General features: G+C 35.4%; 1 protein-coding gene across 2 annotated transcripts; it reads left to right on the top strand.

Moving 5' to 3' along the window:
• The first annotated feature begins 902 nt into the window (after positions 1-902).
• Positions 903-3,370, top strand: LOC131641304 (uncharacterized). Of its 2 annotated transcripts, XM_058911611.1 has the most exons (3): positions 903-1,057; positions 1,544-1,592; positions 1,688-3,370. In XM_058911611.1, exon 3 carries the CDS (start codon positions 1,870-1,872, stop codon positions 3,013-3,015), a length of 1,146 nt encoding a protein of 381 aa, XP_058767594.1. In that variant the 5' UTR covers positions 903-1,057; positions 1,544-1,592; positions 1,688-1,869; the 3' UTR covers positions 3,016-3,370. The 2 variants fall into 2 exon arrangements, with proteins under 2 accessions (XP_058767594.1, XP_058767588.1); XM_058911605.1 differs by having other exon boundaries at positions 1,544-3,370.
• The last annotated feature ends 15,086 nt before the right edge of the window (positions 3,371-18,456 follow it).

Raw genomic sequence — 18,456 nt, 5'->3', positions numbered from 1 at the left:
AAATAGATACAAAATACCATAATTATTATAATTTTAATTGAAAAATCAAATGAAATCATCAAAAGTCATTGTTTTACTTTTCAATTCAAAATTAAATTAAATAATATTCAACTCTTAAACGATACTGAGTAAAAATCTCTTCAAAAGTATTTAATTCATTACAAACTAAGTCAAACCTTTATTAATAATTTTACCTATTTATATAATGATTCTTATCTTTTATTATTATTGACCGAGTGATGAACACAAATGAAAAAAAATGAAAATGTAAATTTGAATTTAAATTTTTTACTATAAAATATTTTTATAAACAAATTATTAAATTTTAGTAATAAAGATATTTCACTATTAATTTTTTTCATTAATTACCTTATCAAATTATCAATTATTCCCTTCATTCTTTATTATAAATATTTTTTTTAAATCATTAACTAGATTAAATATATAAAAAAAAAAACTAAATTTACTTATAATAAAACATGATGGAATACAATGTCACTTCATTAAATAAAAAGTAAAAAAAAAAAAGCTACATCACCCAAAAAAAACCCAAAAAATTGAATGGTGGAGAAAAATCACAAAAATTGTAAAAACAACCGAATTTTAAATAATGAATTAAAATCCATGACATTTTTTTCCGACATAAAATTTACACCAACTAAATAAAAAACAGCATCAACAAGTCTTAACATTGTACGGTAATTAATAAAACACAGTTTTAATTAAAGTCAAAAGAAAAAAAAAAAGATAAGATAAAGATTACAAGGTTGGTTGGGTTGAAAAAGAAGAGTGAATTCGCGTGTTTACCGTTCTGAAACCATATTTTAACCATTTGAAATTTTTTTCTCATTTTCTTACAAAATTCATAAATATATAAATAAATACATAAATATAATAACATGTGATATATAACAAAGATGTTGGGTTTTTACATGCCTTAGATTTTCTTCTTCACCATCTCACAACCTCTTGTTCTCTCTCTTTCTCGAAACCCTAATTCTGGATCTTCCTTTACTCCTCTTTCTCTACCTTCCTTTACCTTCATCAACAGGATCAGGTATATATTAGCCTCTTTGATTCTGAATTGTTGTAACTCTGTTTTGATCTTTGTATTTTTTTGTTTTTTGAATTTTGACTAATGGGAGAATACTGTTATTGGTTTTGCATGATTCTGCTGGATATAGATTTGGTTTGTTTTTGTTTGTTTGATGTTCCTGATTCATTGGTTTGTTGATTTGATTGGTGGAATTCATTTTGGGAATTGAGGTCTTATGCTGCATGGTTGGAGTTGTTGGATTGAATTCAAACTCATGTTCTGTGGTTGATCTTTTGATTGTGTTGCTGAATTATGTATTCTTGCTGGTTTTTGTTTTTGTTTGGATTCATTGGGATATACTAGGGTTTGGTTGGGTTGGATGAAGTTTGAGAATTGAATTGATCTTTTATGCTGTTGAGTTTTTGGTATTTGATTGATGAAGTAACTCTGATGGATGGAATATTTTGTTGCTAGATTTGATTTGTTGTTTTTATTCTTTAAATTCAGGAATTTAAGTTGCGGTTGCGGAATCAGAAATGGAAGATATTGATGTTGGGTATGAGTTATATTTTTTCTACTTATAGAAGATTTTTGATGATAGAAAATGGTACCACATTGGATGGTGTTTGAATTGGTATAAGTTTTATGTAGGGTTTGTTTGTTAAGGATCTTGTAGGTTTGGTTAAATTTTGATTTCGTCGAAGATGTGGAGTTGGGAAAAGTTGGATTGTTTTGCTGTTGATATGATTGTTAATGGAATCGCAATTTAATTCATGTGAATAATATAGTTTTTGTTTCTGAGTATTGTATTGAATTGAATTTATTGGGGGAGCATGGAGAACGCGTGTGATGTGAATCAGTTGGATGCTGATGTTCTTTTGCCGCCTCGGAAACGACTCCTTGCTGGGCTGAAAAAACAGAGTTCGGAAAGTGATGCGACTGCATCACCATCGCCTGTTGCTGCTTCTTGTGTTACAGATGTTGCTTCACCTTCATCTGCATCGTTTTCAAGTGAATTTGAAGCTCGGCTTAAGCATTTGTTGAACTGTCATTCGAATAACCCTAACCTTACACCTGAGGAGGTCGCGGAGGCTTCGAGAAAAGCAGCGGTCACTGCAACTAAGGCTGCCGAGGCAGCAAGAGCTGCAGCTGAAGAAAAGGCTGCTATAGCAGCAAAGGCGGTTGCTAAGGCCAAGAGTGCTTTAGATTTGGTTGCTTCTTTTTCCGAGGACGCAATCATCAACAAGGAAAGGAATCTGAAAAAGAACAAGTCAAAGAAGCATGTCCCGGTTCAGCTGTTGTACAAAAAAAACAAACCAATTGAAAATTGTAGGAAAGATGAAGAATTAGCTCGAAAGTTACACCGAGCCATGAATAGCTCTCCGAGAATCTCTAAGAACTCTCCGAAATCTGACTCAAAAGGTAGTAGATCGAAGAGGCCTAGAAGCTCTTCGAGTTTTGAAATAACCGAGGGCTCTGAATGTGGCGCGGCAGTTGGACATGATTGTTTATCTTTGAGCAACGGCCATGCAGTTGCCGGAAAGATCGATTCTGAAGGATCCAACCAAGAGGTATGCTCTAGTAAGAAAGATAAGAAGGTAATCAAATACGATAGGTCTAGCCAAATGGAGATAGATAACGGGGAAGCCGAGTCGAGCCACTCAAAACCGAAAAACTGTGAAGATTCACATTCACCTCCCATCATAGGTAAGAAGAGGGGAAGGACAAAGCTAAAAAAGTTACCCTTAAGCATTTGCACCTCGAAAGATAAAGCACAGCCGAGGGAAGAAATAAAAGTCAGAAGAAGTTCTTCGATGACTGAACTGAACACAGACAATCAGCATGTTCATACTATACCCGTGTTTCCGGTGGAGCCATCGACTGACCGAATGACGCCAATCGAGGCTACATCAACATGGAAATGCCAGGATTTGAAGGTACCGGCTTGTATCAAACAAAATAAAGCTGTGCAGTCATAATAATATTCAAATACTACAACACTACATTGGGGTGATATGACTGTGTGCCACTGTGATAGAAGATATTGATAGCTGAGGTAGGAACCATGATGCTTCTTTTTTGTTTTACAATATGGCATTTATCTTTTCTTTTCTTTTCTTTTTTTTTTGTAAAATTTAATGTTTTGTAATGAATTTGTACTGATTATTACATGTAAATTTAGATATAAGTGTCTTGCATCTTTAATTGACAGGAAAGGTTGAGTTTTAGGTAGGAGTATGTATGATTTGAATTGAACAGCCTTTTCATTGTGCTGCTGCATATTTCTATTCCTCATTTGTTATGAGAATAAAAGGTGAAAGTGTGTTGGTCTTATATTTAAATCTGCAATTGTGCTGTTTTTTTTATTTATTACAAATGCTCCTTGAAATGGGGATTTGGGAATTCAAAGTTTCTTGAAGCATTCATACCATCAATGCATGTCATACTATTTATGAACATTTATTAATCTCTCCTTGATGGATTATAAGACCCTTTACAACATTGGATTGTCCTTATTATTTGCAACTTTCAAAATAAATTTATTACTTCTTTTTTCAAATTTATCATTTATTAATATTATTAAATTGTATTGAAATATGCAAAAAAGGGATCCTATATTTATACCAATTTCTTAAAACTAACTTAGTGTGTCCAAAAGAAAAACAATTTAGTTTGTCACATTAAGAATACAATTTTTTTTTATAAACAATTAATTGAATAATTTACTTTACTTTGTATTTTAGGGTTTGGGTGCTGTTGATAGTTGTCTTCCACGTGGATAATGAGATACATATAGATTTGATACAATTATTGATTTTTAGACGTTTTCTTGGACCATGAATGGCTAGTTGATAATGCATAGAAAGTGTCAACGTGACTCTTACACAGTTAGGGAATCAAATAGCGTGAGGAAAAATTGCGACAGAGTAGAATCAATCAATAAAAAATTGTTGAAGTGGTTAATTTTTGAATAGCTTATGAAAATTAGAAGAATTGACTTGATTTGAACCGCAAAATAAAATTATTTATAAATTGGTATAAACAAAGATTTTCGTTTTAGATTTATTGAATAATAAATGTATCTAGTCTATATAAAGACCAGATACATTCATTATTCAATGAACCTAAAAAAAGAATCTTTGCTTATAAGGTCGGAGGAAATACATTTTAATTGACTTGATTTGAACCGTAAAATGAAATTACTTATAAAGTGTACATATAAAATGTTTATAGAAATTGCGAGTTTTACATTTAAAATTAGTTGGGTTAAATATGTTTTAAGTATCAATAAAGTTGGTTATTTTTATTTTTTCATTTTTGTAAAAATATTCGTTAATCAATGATTTATTAAAGATTTATCGTTAACACTTTTGATTCCTGATGTTAGATCTGAGTAACGAAAATTGGAGTAAAAATTAACCGTTAAAGATAATGCCACTTAGGATTCTACTAGGATTAAAATAATTTACCATATTTGAACTCTTCATTGACTTTCTTCTAAACCCAATTCAGAAGCTCTAAAAATCATAAAATCGTGCCTCATTTTTTAAACACAATTCTCCTCACGATTGATGCAACTCTCTGTTAACGAAGGCTGACAAACTCAACTCACAATGTACGAAGATTTTTGAACTCAGCTCGCTGTGTACGAAGGTTGGTGTGGTCATTGAAAGTTGTGGTCCTTAGTGTTTTCTGTTTTAGACAGGTTTGTCCCACGTGTCTCTTTCTCTTTTCTGTTTTTAGTGTTGTGTCGTTTTCCTATGTCCCACAGTTTTCATATGCATCTAAAAAGGGATTATACTAAGCTAACATTCACGGTAGTTTTTAGGGTTACACATTAACTGAGTATTTAATACCCACTTGATAGTTTCTTGACTGAGTTGTTGTAGTTATGAAATATTTAATACCCACTTGATAGTTTCTTGACTGAGTTGTTGTAGTTATGAGAAATTTTTACAAAATTAACCCTTACCATATGTGCAATTTATAGAAGATGGGCTAGTTTAAGGTCGTCATTTACACTAAGAGTTGTTTTGTAAAAGATTCAAACTTAAGATATGAAGGTGGGGATATATATGCATACAATGGACAAGACAATGATTACTGGTCGTTCTTTGAAGTTTGTGATCTAATTAAGGCTATGGATTCAGAGTTTAATGTTGATGGCGTGAAAATATGGTGGAAACAAGAAGGTGGTAGTTTGGAAAAAGATCTAAAACCATCTAGAAATGATGAGGATGCACCATTGTTATCTTTGTTTGCTGAGAAGAATAAGTGTGAAGTTGAAATTCATACCGAGGACAAACCATCTACAAGTGAGTTGGCATATAGGGAGAGGTTAAGAGAGAAAAATAAGGGGCAATAAAGTCTTAAGGATGACGAGAATGATGGTCAGTGCAGTGATTCAAGTGATGGAAATATCAATGACATACACTTTGAAGACAGTGAAGAAGAGAGAATGCATGATTTTGATGAAGACTTTGATGAAGAGGTTGATGAAGGGTTGGATAGAGTTGATAATGGGTGGGATGGTGTTGGACCCAGTGAACTACCCATCCTTAATTTTGCAACAACAGAGATGGAAAAGGAGCATGTCATAGAAGAAAATTATATGACTGATGAACTTGATAGTGAAGCAGATGAAGATAGTTGTGACGAAAGGCCTATATTGATTAGGTTTAATGAAGAAGAACCAACGATAAAGGATTTCACATTCAAGGTTGAAATGGAGTTTTGCTCTCTGAAGCAATTCAAGAAAGTTATACTAGAATACAATGCTTTGAATAGTAGGGAGGTTAGATTTGCCAAAACTGATTTCATGAGGTGTAGGGTTGTATGTAAGTATAAGAAGCTTTGTAACTACACTATTTTATGTATCAGGGTTATAAGAATCACATCATTCAAGATTAAGATTTTGTTTCATAAACATAAATGTGGTAGACAGTTCTTCAACAAGAGTGCAAAGGCTGAATGAGTTGTTAAAATAGAAATTAAGAGAACACGCCATTTTTTCAACGGAAATGTATAAAATTGCAGGTGTTGGGATTTGATGCATGTCACTGTTTCACATATTACAACGGTTTAATTTTATTGTGTTTATATGTGATTTAAAAATTAAAAAATATATATGAAAAAAGTCTAATAAACAATATTACTTTGGTTGGTCAAATGAACGTAGTAAGAAATTATTACAAAATGTACTTTTATTAATAGTAATGGTGATCTAAATATATAAACACACATAACAATAACTTAGACATGTGAGAGATAAAGAAAGAGAAAATAAAAAATATAAAAGATACGTGAGAAATGAAGTCGGACATATTCATAAAACGAAGAAATAAGATGACAATGGCCATTGACCTCCGCTCTTCCATTTTTTGCTGCAAATGTGTGTTCTATGTGTTCTTAATTTTTGTTAATACATGAATACGACCAGTGGCGGAGCTAAAAATTTTAGGGAGTCTGGACAAAAATTTTACATCCTGTTTTTATTAATTTTACACCTTGTTTCTACTAATTTTGCCTCTAATTTTGTCTAAAAAAAATTCCCCTTGATTTTGCCCAATCATTTTACAACATATTTTTATTAATTTTGCCCTTAATTTTGTTTAAAAAAATATTAATTTTGCCTCTGATGTTGTCTAAAAATCGACTATTAGTATGAGGAATATACAATGAAAGGAGGGGTTGAGCCCGGACTCGCTGGGTTATAGCTCCGCCCATGAATATGACGAATAAGGTTGAGAGAAAAACAATTAGAACAAAAGAGAACAACAATTAAAAAAAAACTCTTCTTTTTCTACATACGAAGAAATAGAACGTTTTTATTTTATTTTAGAAAGTGTTGTTAAATTTCACGTGTTTTTTTTACAATAAAGAAAATTTTAAACCAAGAAAAATCCAATAAAAATGGACAATGTTTTTTTATAAAAAGATACGTGTTGATTTTTTTGCGTTAAAGTTTTGTAGCGCTTCTCTTTAAAGCGTTGTAAATCCTTTAAAGTATATTTATAAATTTTGATTTTCAATTATATATGAATCACGATTTCTCATAGAACTGATGCCATTTTTCCTCAATAAAAATATTTTTAAAAGGTGCTCTTAAAGTCTAAATTTGATGCCATTTCTCCAACCAATGTTCTAGACGAAGATATATCATTATTTGGTTGAGGTTGTGACTATCTGAATTATAATTCTTAGCAGTTATTTTAATTATTTCCATTATCCTAGTCATACTGTCAGTGCTGATTAATCATGGCTTATAGGAAAATGTTAGTGGGCCTATTACTTGACAGTTATGGAAGTTCTTAGCAGAACTCCTCAAATGTTATTCCTACTGTTATAAGTACAACATTAATCTAATAACAGAAGCAAATGAATTGCTACAAACTTTCTCTATCTAATATGGTATCAGTAAAGCCATAAAAAGATCCTTTTTTCCCTCTCCTTACAAAACAAAACACAAGTAACCTACAATCAAACACGATCCACTGCAAAACTCCATGGCTGCAGAATTTTCAACAACCATTCCTAACCCCGCTGATGGCGCTCGCCCATTCATCATCGTGCATTTCACCAATGCTATCAAACTTTCTCCCACCAACTACATCACTTGGAAATCTCAAATGCAAGCCACACTCACTGGTTATGATCTATTTCAATTTTTGAGCGGCGACAAACCTGCACCGCCACCAACAATCACAGTCGGTACAACAACAATCACAACCGCTACCAATCCAGCCTACACGGCCTGGATGCGGCAAGATCAACTCCTCTATGGAGCCCTGGTCGGCACTCTCACAGCACAAGTGGCACCCCTTGTCACCCGTACCAAGATGGCGAAGGAGGCGTGGGATATCTTGCCCCGCACTTACGCCAACCCGTCGAAAGGACATCTGAACCAACTGAAGGATCGTCTACGCACTATCACTAAAGGAGGCCAATCCATCAGTGACTATATGCAAACCATCTCCTTCGTTGCGGATCTCTTGGCCTCCCTCGGCAAACCAGTCGATGACGATGATCTCGTCACTCACGTCCTCAATGGACTTGATGGCTCATACCAGCCCGTCATCGATGCCATCAAGGGTCGGGACTCAACTATTTTCTTCGATGAACTTCATGAAAAGCTGATTATGAAGGAACTCAAACTCAAAAATGCTGCCTCTTCTTTGAATGCACCTGCAACTGCCTTGAATGCTTAATCCCGACCCAAACACAATCGTTCTCGCCCACCTCCTCAGCCCCCTGGCTCTCGCCATCCCACCTCCCATCCACCAACTCATTTTCACCAACCACCAATGATCCCGCCATACCAAAATCGTCCCTTCCTAGGAAAGTGTCAATGGTGTCGACAACATGGACATGTGGTTGCATTCTGTCCTATATTCCGCCAACAACATCCTGCCTCCCAGCCACCACCATCCCCACCTCGCTCAAGTCTTCCACCACCTCAGTTGCAATCCAACATACTCCATTCCAGAAAATCCAGCAGCCAGTATCTCCTTGACAGCGGTGCGTCACACCACGTGACGAACGACATTCAGAATATGTCTCTACATTACCCTTATAGTGGTCCAGACGAACTATTTATGGGTAGTGGTCAAGGTTTGCACATCTCTCATTCAGGAACTATTAATTTTAAGTCTTCTGCACATCCATTTACTTTAGAAAATGTCCTCTGTGTCCCTCAAATGAGGAAAAATGTTATTTTAGTTTCAAAATTAGCCTTTCAACAAAATTGTTCGATTACCTTCTTACCCACTTTCTTTGTTGTGAAGAGTCTAACAATAGGTCACACAATACTTGAAGGACCATGTGTAGATGGAGTGTACGTATGGCCGTCATCTTATCCCACCGTCAATTCCGCAAGTCTCTCCAATTCCATCTCTTGGCATCACAAGCTAGGCCATCCATCTACCGCTACACTCAAGATTATTGATCAATCTCTATTGCTCAAGTCCTCAAAATTTCAGCAATCTGATTGTGTTTCCTTCCAGAAAAATAAGAGCCACAAGTTCCCTTTTCATTCTTCAACTTTATGTTCAACTTATTCTCTTGAGGTTATTTTTTCTGATGTATGGACATCACCGGTTTTATCATATGATGGATTCAAATACTATGTGATTTTTGTTGATCATTTCACTAGATATGTATGGTTATATCCACTCAAACGAAAATCTGATGCTTAATCTACATTTGTTAAATTTCATGCCTTGGTGGAAAACTATTTCAAAAACATAATAAAAAAAATTTATTCGGATGATGGGGGCGAATTCTTGGCTTTAAAACCATTCTTTAGCGAAAAAGGCATAAGTCATTTTACTTCACCACCTCATACACCGAAACACAATGGTATCTCTGAAAGAAAACACCACCACTTAGTCGAAACAGGTTTGGCATTACTCACCCATTCGAGTATGCCGACAAAATTTTGGCCTCACGCCCTCCTAACAGCCGCGTACATCATAAATCGACTTCCTTCTCCCACCATAAACAATCAATCTCCCTTTTTTAAAGTATTTCATAAATGTGCAGATTACTCTAAATTTAAAAGTTTTGGATGCATGTGCTTTCCTTGGTTAAAGCCATACTCATCTCATAAATTGGAGTCTAGATCATCTGTTTGTGTTTTTGTAGGTTACTCGACAAATCAGAATGCGTACTACTGCTTGGATCCACAAACCTATAAAATTTTCACATCCCGCCACGTTCGATTCGTCGAACATACATTTCTATTTCAAAATCAAAAAACACAGCCAAATACAGCCTCAACAACAAACCTTGACGACTGGACCAGCCTTGCCATCCCAGTTCTCACAACTAACGAGCCAGAACCACCTACCTCTATTTCCTCGGCCGAGTCAATTCCCCTCTCTCCCGCCGTCTCATCTACCAGCCCACAAATATCATCTCCACCTACAGATATAACCGAAATCTCAACAACCCTTATTCCCAATCCAATAACTTCTATTCTGCCTCAATCTAATCCTGGCTTACATACATTAACTTCTCAAACCACACCACCATAACTCAGGAACTCAAGGATCCATCATGGAGGAAAGCAATGCAAGCTGAGTTCGATGCCCTCTCCAAAAATAATACATGGACGCTGGTTCCCCCTTCCCCATATCAAAACCTCGTCGGATGCAAGTGGATATTTCGAATCAAGTATCTTGCTGACGGCTCCATTGATCGATTCAAAGCAAGATTAGTAGCCAAGGGATTTCATCAACGTCCGGGGTGGGATTATACGGAAACATTCAGTCCGGTAGTCAAAATCGTCACTGTTCGTGTCATCCTCACCTTAGCAGTATCCAAAGGATGGAAATTAAAGCAACTTGACATCAACAATGCCTTCCTTCAAGGCACCCTTCAAAAAGAAGTTTTTGTCAGTCAACCACCGGGAGTCCTCGACCCTGCTCGTCCCGACCATGTCTGCAAACTGAACCGAGCCCTCTATGGTCTCAAAGAGGAGCCAAGAGCTTGGTACACTGAGTTACGCAACTTTCTGCTCCATCTCGGATTTGTGAACTCCGTCTCTGATGCCTCACTCTTTGTGTTTCACAATGGCCTAACAAAACTGTATTTGTTAGTCTATGTTGACGACATAATTATTACAGGCAACTCGGACACCTCTATTGAAGCACTTATTCAAAAACTTGTTGCACGCTTCTCCCTCAAAGACCTTGGCATTCTATCATATTTTCTTGGAGTAGAGATAATTCCCCTATTCGGAGGTCTCTTCCTTTCTCAATGAAAGTACATCACTGATGTCCTTGTAAAGGATGGAATGGCTGAAACAAAACCAGTCTCTACACCTTTGTCTCCCTCCATTTCCCTCCTAAAAACAAGTGGTGCTCCACTCCCTTGTCCCCGTGACTATCGCAGCATCCTTGGCAGCTTGCAATACCTTGGGCTCACAAGACCTGACATTGCATTCACAGTGAACAAACTTTCTCAGTTCATGCAGCATCCCACAACCGAGCACTGGTCTGCCTTGAAGCGACTCCTCCGATACCTTGCAGGTACGTCCAACCGTGGTATTCTCATACATCCTACCTCGCCCACTGTTCTCCATGCATTTTCCGATGCCGAATGGGCTGGGGATCATGACGACTTTGTATCAACAACGGGATATATAGTCTACCTTGGTTCCACGCCAATTCCGTGGAGTTCAAAGAAGCAAAAAGCAGTGGATAGGAGCTCCACCGAAGCTAAATATAAGGAACTTGCAGACACTGCCTCTGAGGTACTTTGGCTGCTCTCCCAATTCAATGAATTGAAACTGAAGACACAACAGCCTGTTATTTACTATGACAACATGGGGGCACAATTTCTGTCCTCCAATCATGTCTTTCACTCCCAGATGAAACATGTGGCCATAGCATATCACTTTGTACGTCAACATGTTCAAAACGGCACCCTCCGCGTCACTCATGTGTCCACCAAAGATCAACTGGCGGATGTTCTTACCAAACCACTCCATCGACCACAGTTTGATATCATCATCTCCAAGATTGGACTCACTCAACGTACGTCAATCTTGCGGGGGCGTATCTGAATTATAATTCTTAGCAGTTATTTTAATTATTTCCATTATCCTAGTCATACTGTTAGTGCTGATTAATCATGGCTTATAGGAAAATGTTAGTGGGCCTATTACTTGACAGTTATGGAAGTTCTTAGCAGAACTCCTCAAGTGTTATTCCTACTGTTATAAATACAGCATTAATCTAATAACAGAAGCAAATGAATTGCTACAAACTTTCTCTATCTAATAGTGACAACAATACCTCGTCGAAGTATAACAGGTGGTTACCTTCGAGTTTGATGACAACAAGTTAGTCTTTTAATTTTTTAATAGTTTCTTTCTCTCCATATTATAGGATTTGATTTTTTTTCTTTTAATTTCTAATCATTTTATAAAATTAAATTACATTTTTGTTCCCTTTGTTTACTACATTCACAAAATTAATTAATTTATTTTAAATTCAAACAGTTTTAATTATTTTTCACATTTTTGTATTTAAAGTTGATATTGTTCACATGCAAAATATGATAAATCATCATCTTATAAAAACCTTTGAGATTTTTTTTGACACGAAGGAAGGTTTGTGAAATTTTAAAATCAATATATGTTTGTTATACTCTTTAAAAGATAGACATGTCATGTCCCATTAAGTCAAATTAGTTGATAGTTATATATAGACATATAATTGAAGGGGTGTAGATTCAAACCTACGACATCTTATTTATTCACTTTTAAATGATGTAAATTTTAAATTACTTATATGATTAATTTACAGTTTAAAATATTCTGATTGAATATTTGTGTAATACTTCTTTACATTCTTTACACTGATAATGCATTACTATTAAACTCTTGAAATTATATATATTAGGCTATTAGACAAGAAAATGATATGTCTATTATGTGAATTTTTTAGTGTAAAAATGTGAGAAGGGGTTCAAAACTATTGTAAACTTCAAAAGATAAAAAAATATAAGTTGCACGTCATTAAAAATGGACACAAAATCGTACTTTGACCAATTTTTTAAATATTAAATACGAAGATAATTAGTTGATAACATATTAATTGTGATGTTTTGTAGATGTTCGAATCAAATTGTTTAATTTATCATTTCTATGTAATAAGTTAAATCATAATAAATATACTAACCAAAATATCTTACTAATTAAGATTTACAAATTTCTAATTTTATTTATTTATTTAAAACTCATAAGTTATTTTATTTAGTAATTAAAATGATAGTTTGTAATACGCAAATTCTAAATTTTAAAAAAAAAAATTATATTGTTATATAAATGTTATATCCATTCCTTGATTACTTCCTTCATGAACTTGTTTCCCTTGTCCATACTCTCTCTGCCACAAAACAAACTGAGTTAAATATATCTTCCCTTGTACTATATGCATTATTGTACATATACTATATGCATGTTCAATATTATACTTTGTTTTTCTATTTAGAATTTCTCTAATTGAAGAGGTGCAATTCACTTGTTTTTGTTATATGTGTAGTAAGTTTTTTGCTTCATTCATCGATGACAAAGTATGCCAACTGAATTGTGAGGTTAGCTTCTTATTCAAAGCTTGCTTTCTATGAGCTATTTGTGCTTCAAAAACTTATATATGCTTAATTTTCTGTTAGGCAGTTGTAGAAGGAAAGTTTTTTCCCAATGTATTATGGTATGGTTTGTTTGATGAATGATTTATTATGTTGATCGCCTTTGCTTTCTTCACACTGGATTCACACATATATTAGAGTTAGTTAAGTTTTTATTCCCTACTTAGTATGCACAGTAGCTTATTGTGTATAGTAGTTTTTCCTTGTATATAATATTCATTGTATCTATTTTTATAGTTACAATATAATACAAAATACTTTTCCCTTTACTCTCTCTCTACTTCTTGAATACAATCAACCACAAGAACCATCCCCAAGTTTTTTTGCTAAATTGAGAGTTCTTCACCAATGACTCTGAAGCTCCAATTAAAGATGTAGTGCCATCCAGCACTCTCTGAAGCTCCCAGTTCCTCTCATATGATGAGCTAATGAGTATTTGCAACCTTGCTATTGGAAACTCTGGTTTTATTTAGGGGTAGCAAAACGGGTCAGACTCGTCGGGTCGGACCGTTTGATCTGTCATTTTAGACGGGTTGGACTGAGGATTTCGACTCGGTACCTGAAGTTGGCCAACCTTCCTAACCGGCTTGAAATGGTTAAAAGGTGAAGTGCCCGCAGCCTTTCTCTGCCCCGTCCTCAATTTTTTACGGGATGAGTCAAGGTTTTAGGCCTGCATCTTCCACTATGTCCGTCCCGCCCCTATTTTTTTGCGGGCTTTTGCGAGACGGGTATAAACAGGGTGAACATGCCCGTTTGTCACCCCTATTTTCTACACATTAACTCACATGTTTTCTTTAGAAATAGATGTTGATTTTAAGAAAATGAAGAATTTGATGACTGTATACGTGTGACAAATTTAGAATTTCAATAATAAGGGGAAGTGTTTTTAATTCCTACCACCTCTTGTTTCTTAAAAGTCTCTGATAAGATTTCTCAGTTTTGTTTAAAGTAAATCAACATTTTTCTTTTCGAAAAGTTGAAAATGTATTAGTTGATTAATTAAACCCTAAAATTTGTGCAACAAACTTTAAGAGTATGTTTGTTTTATCTTTAAAAAATGTATTTTTAAAAATAATTTTTATAAAAATGTTTTTAAAATATCAAAAAAAAATTAATTTGTTTGATAAAAATTAAAAAACCAATTTTGACATCGTCTAACATAAATATGTATTATTTAAGATTAAAACATAGTCGAATTTATAGTTTTTTTAATGTATTTCAAAAATGATTTTTATGAAAAATCATTTGAAATAGTTTCAATTTTAAATGATTTTTTAAAAGTTTAATCTAAATAATTATAGTAAAAATAAAATATATTTAAAATAAAAATTTAAAATTAATTATTTAAACTAATTTTTATTTGAATATAAAATAATAAATATTCTCTAATGTTTATTACATGTGTTGTTGGTGTACAAGAATGAAAGATGATAACAAGGAGAATAAACAAAAGAATAACGGCGCAAAAGAATGAGAGAATAAATGATGATGATGTGTATAAATGATAGCTACTACAAGGCTATTTATACAAAAAAAAAATGCCACATAAGCCCTAATAGAGTAAACTTAGTGAACAAGTCTAAGGTACAAACAGTACAATACTAAGAAATACTAAAGTACCCTTACTAACTAAATAGCTAAGCTAACAACACCCAGAAGGTAGAACTTCTGGTCAACACTATCTTCTGAGTAACCATCAGAAGATCAGCCCACATCAGAACTTTTGATGCTCATCTTCTGAATATAAATTACTCTTCAATACCATCCCTTAATTCATATTCTTCAATCAAAGCTGACAACGCCAATTCCATTCCTTAAGAGCAGAAATTGATCCGTCTTGATTGCCTTCATCAGAACATCTGCCAGCTGCTTTTGGGTGCTGCAATGCACAACCTCTAGTGTTCCATTATGGACTTGGCTTCTCAAGAAATGATACTTAGTCTCAATATTCTTGCTTCTTCCGTGTAACACAGGATTCTTGGCAAGATTGATTGCAGACTTGTTATCAATCATCAGCTTTAGAGGCTTCTTCACTTTAATCTTCAAATCTTCTAATAAGTTCAGAAGCCACACAGCTTGACATGGAGCTAGAGCAACAACAACTTGCTTCTTGGAACTCCAAGAAATAGGACCTCTCAAAAACATAAACAAATATCCAGAGGTACTCCTTCTATCAACTTTGTCTCCACACTAATCAGAGTCAGAATAACTCAATAACTTTGATTCTTCCTTTCTCCCAGAAGGAAACAATATGCCAAACTTCAGAGTTCCCTTGATATACCTCAAGATTCTGACAGCAGCTTGGTAATGGGACCACTTAGGTTTACTCATGAACCTACTAACCAACCCAACTGCATAGCATATATCAGGCCTGGTATTACACAAATACCTTAGAGAACCAACTAGTTGTTTGAAGATCGTAGCATCAACATCTTCACCTTCAGAGTCAGAGTCCAATTACTGATTCGTTTCTGACGGTGTAACAGCAGCTTTGCAATTCTCCAGCTTGAACTTCTTCAGAAGTTCTAACTCATATTTCAGCTGATGCAGAATGATACCATCTTCTGAGAACAGAATCTCCATCCCTAGAAAATATGACATTTTCCCAAGGTCTGTAATCTCAAACTCATTCATCAGCACCTTCTTGAACTTCATCAGATCTTCTGGACAACTCCCTGTAAGCAATATGTCATCAACATAAAGACACAACATAATCATATTGCTTCCAGAATGTTGCACATAGACTCCATATTCCATCTCACACTTCTGAAACCCTTGCTTCTTGAAAAATGAATCAATTTTCAAATTCTAAGCTCTGGGTGCTTGCTTTAATCCATACAGAGCTTTGTGTAATTTGTACACCATCCCTTCCTGATTCTTTTTCACAAATCCAGGGGGTTGTGACACGTATATCTCCTCTTGTAATGGACCGTTCAGAAATGCAGACTTTACATCCAAATGCATCAAGGACCAATTCCTATTTGCAGCTAACGCAATCACCAGTCTGATTGTTTCATGTCTAGCTACAGGTGCAAATACCTCAAAGTAATCTAGTCCAGGTTTCTAAAGAAAACCTCTGGCCACTAGCCTTGCTTTGTGCTTACCAACTGATCCATTTGGCTTCAGCTTTACCTTGAAAACCCATCTGACGCTGATGGCTTTCTTCTTCTTTGGAAGTTATGTCAGCTTCCAAGTCTTGTTTCTTTCTATAGCCTCAAGTTCTTCTTTCATGGCATTCAGCCAGACTTTCTTCTTGAGCGCTTCTTCAATACCCACTGGTTCAGAGTCTACTAACATGGCATACTGAATGACATCTCCTTCTGAGTCAACTTATGTGTCTTGCAACATGTCAAAATGTGCAAACCTTCTAGGTATAGTTCTGACTCTTTGTGGCCTTTGAGCTACTTCAAAGTCGCCTACTCCAGAGTCACCATCTCCAAAGTCACCACCTTCATGATCATCTCTAGAAGCTTGTCCTCCAGACTCTACATCTTCAGAGTTTTCCCTTCCAGAATCATAACTACCACCAGACTCTAGATCATCATCAGAATCTGGATCAGAATCAGATTCACCATCTGAATCATCTTCAGAAGATTCTTCATCTTCTGATTCTAACTCTTCTTCAAAAGTTATCTCTAAATCAGAAGTTGGTTGAGACTCTCTCCAATCCCAAACTTCTGATTCTTTCACAATGACGTCTCTACTGACTTCAACTTTGTTAGTCTCTGGACAATAGAGCTTGTATTCACCTGTACTGTGGTACCCCACCAATAACATTACTCTGCTCCTATCATCCAGTTTCTTCCTTCTAGCTTCTGGAACGTGTTTGTAACACACAGAACCAAAAACCTTCAGATGACTAACACTCTACTTCTCTTTAGTCCACTTCTCTAAAGGAACAATTTCCTCCAGCCTCTTTGTTGGACACCTGTTGAGCACATATGCTGCAGTAGAAACAGCTTCTTCCCAGAGGTTGTGAGGAAGATTCTTCTCTTTTAGCATACTTCTCGTCATATCAAGCAAAGTACGGTTTCTACGTTCAGCCAAACCATTGTGTTGAGGAGTATAGGGAGCAGTAACCTCATGCTCAATTCCATTATCATCACAGAACTTCTGGAATTCTGTAGAGCTATACTCATCTCCACCATCCGTTCTGAGAATCTTTATCTTCTGACCACTCTACTTCTCAGCCTTCACCTTGAACTTCTGGAATTCTGTGAACACCTCAGTCTTAAACTTGATAAGTGTTACCCACGTCATTCTTGTGAACTCATCCACAAAAGACACAAAATGCTTATTTCCTCCAAGTAAAGGTTCTGGAAATGGTCCACACACATCAGAGTGCACTACTCCCAGAGCATGCTTTGCTCTTGGAGAAACTTCTGATACAAATGGCAATCTAGGTTGTTTGCCTTTCATGCATACCTCACATGACTTCTCAGGCTTCACAATCTTAGGAATGCCACGTACGAGCTTCTTAGAACTTAGATGTCCCAGACTTCTATAGTTCATATGCCCAACCTCTTATGCCACAACTTACTATCACCTTCTGAGCCTTCTGCACTCAGACACTCTGTTTCAGCTGTTTCTACATTCACCTTGAATGTTTTGTTGCTTCCCTGTTCAGATTGCATAATCAACTTTTGATTGGAATCATACAACTTCAAGAGGTTGTTCTTCATAACAACTGAGAAACCAATGAGCTGACCCACACTCATCGGATTGCTTTTGATTCCAGGAACATACCAAACATCTTTGATCAGAACATTCTTCCCATTCTTCACTCTGACTTTGACATTTCCCATTCCTTCTGCATAAAGGTACTTATCATCAGCACATCTGATCTTTGTCCTCCTTTAAGAGTCAAAATCTATCAGCCATTGTTTGTTTCCAATCAAGTGATTTGAACACCTAGTGTCCATATACCACCACTCTGACAAACATCTGTCGTCATACTCCGAAGCCATCAATAGCACAGGTTCATTATCTGAATCACCTCTAGCTATATTTGCTTCTTCTGATTTCCTTCCTTTGTTTGCCAAACAGTCTCTAGCAAAATGGCCAAACAGTTTGCCATAGTAACATTGAACTTTCGTCTTCTCCTTTCCCTTCTGATATTTCTTCTCATCAGAAGTTGAGGCTTCCTTCTGGAATCTATCACCACGTCTATTCTTGTACTCTGACCAAGAATGCTTCTGGTCCTTCTTGACAAAAGAAGCTTTTAGAGCTTGCTCAACTTCCCTTTCAAAAGTTCTTTCAGTCAG

Source organism: Vicia villosa, linkage group LG1 (genome assembly GCF_029867415.1).
Source record: "Vicia villosa cultivar HV-30 ecotype Madison, WI linkage group LG1, Vvil1.0, whole genome shotgun sequence".
Taxonomy (NCBI): domain Eukaryota; kingdom Viridiplantae; phylum Streptophyta; class Magnoliopsida; order Fabales; family Fabaceae; genus Vicia; species Vicia villosa.
Note: the sequence above shows the minus strand (reverse complement) of the source record. Positions and strands in the feature narration are given on the sequence as shown.

Excerpts from the sequence above, each read along its gene's own strand:
- LOC131641304 (XM_058911611.1), top strand. The coding sequence starts at position 1,870 with ATGGAGAACGCGTGTGATGTGAATCAGTTGGATGCTGATGTTCTTTTG.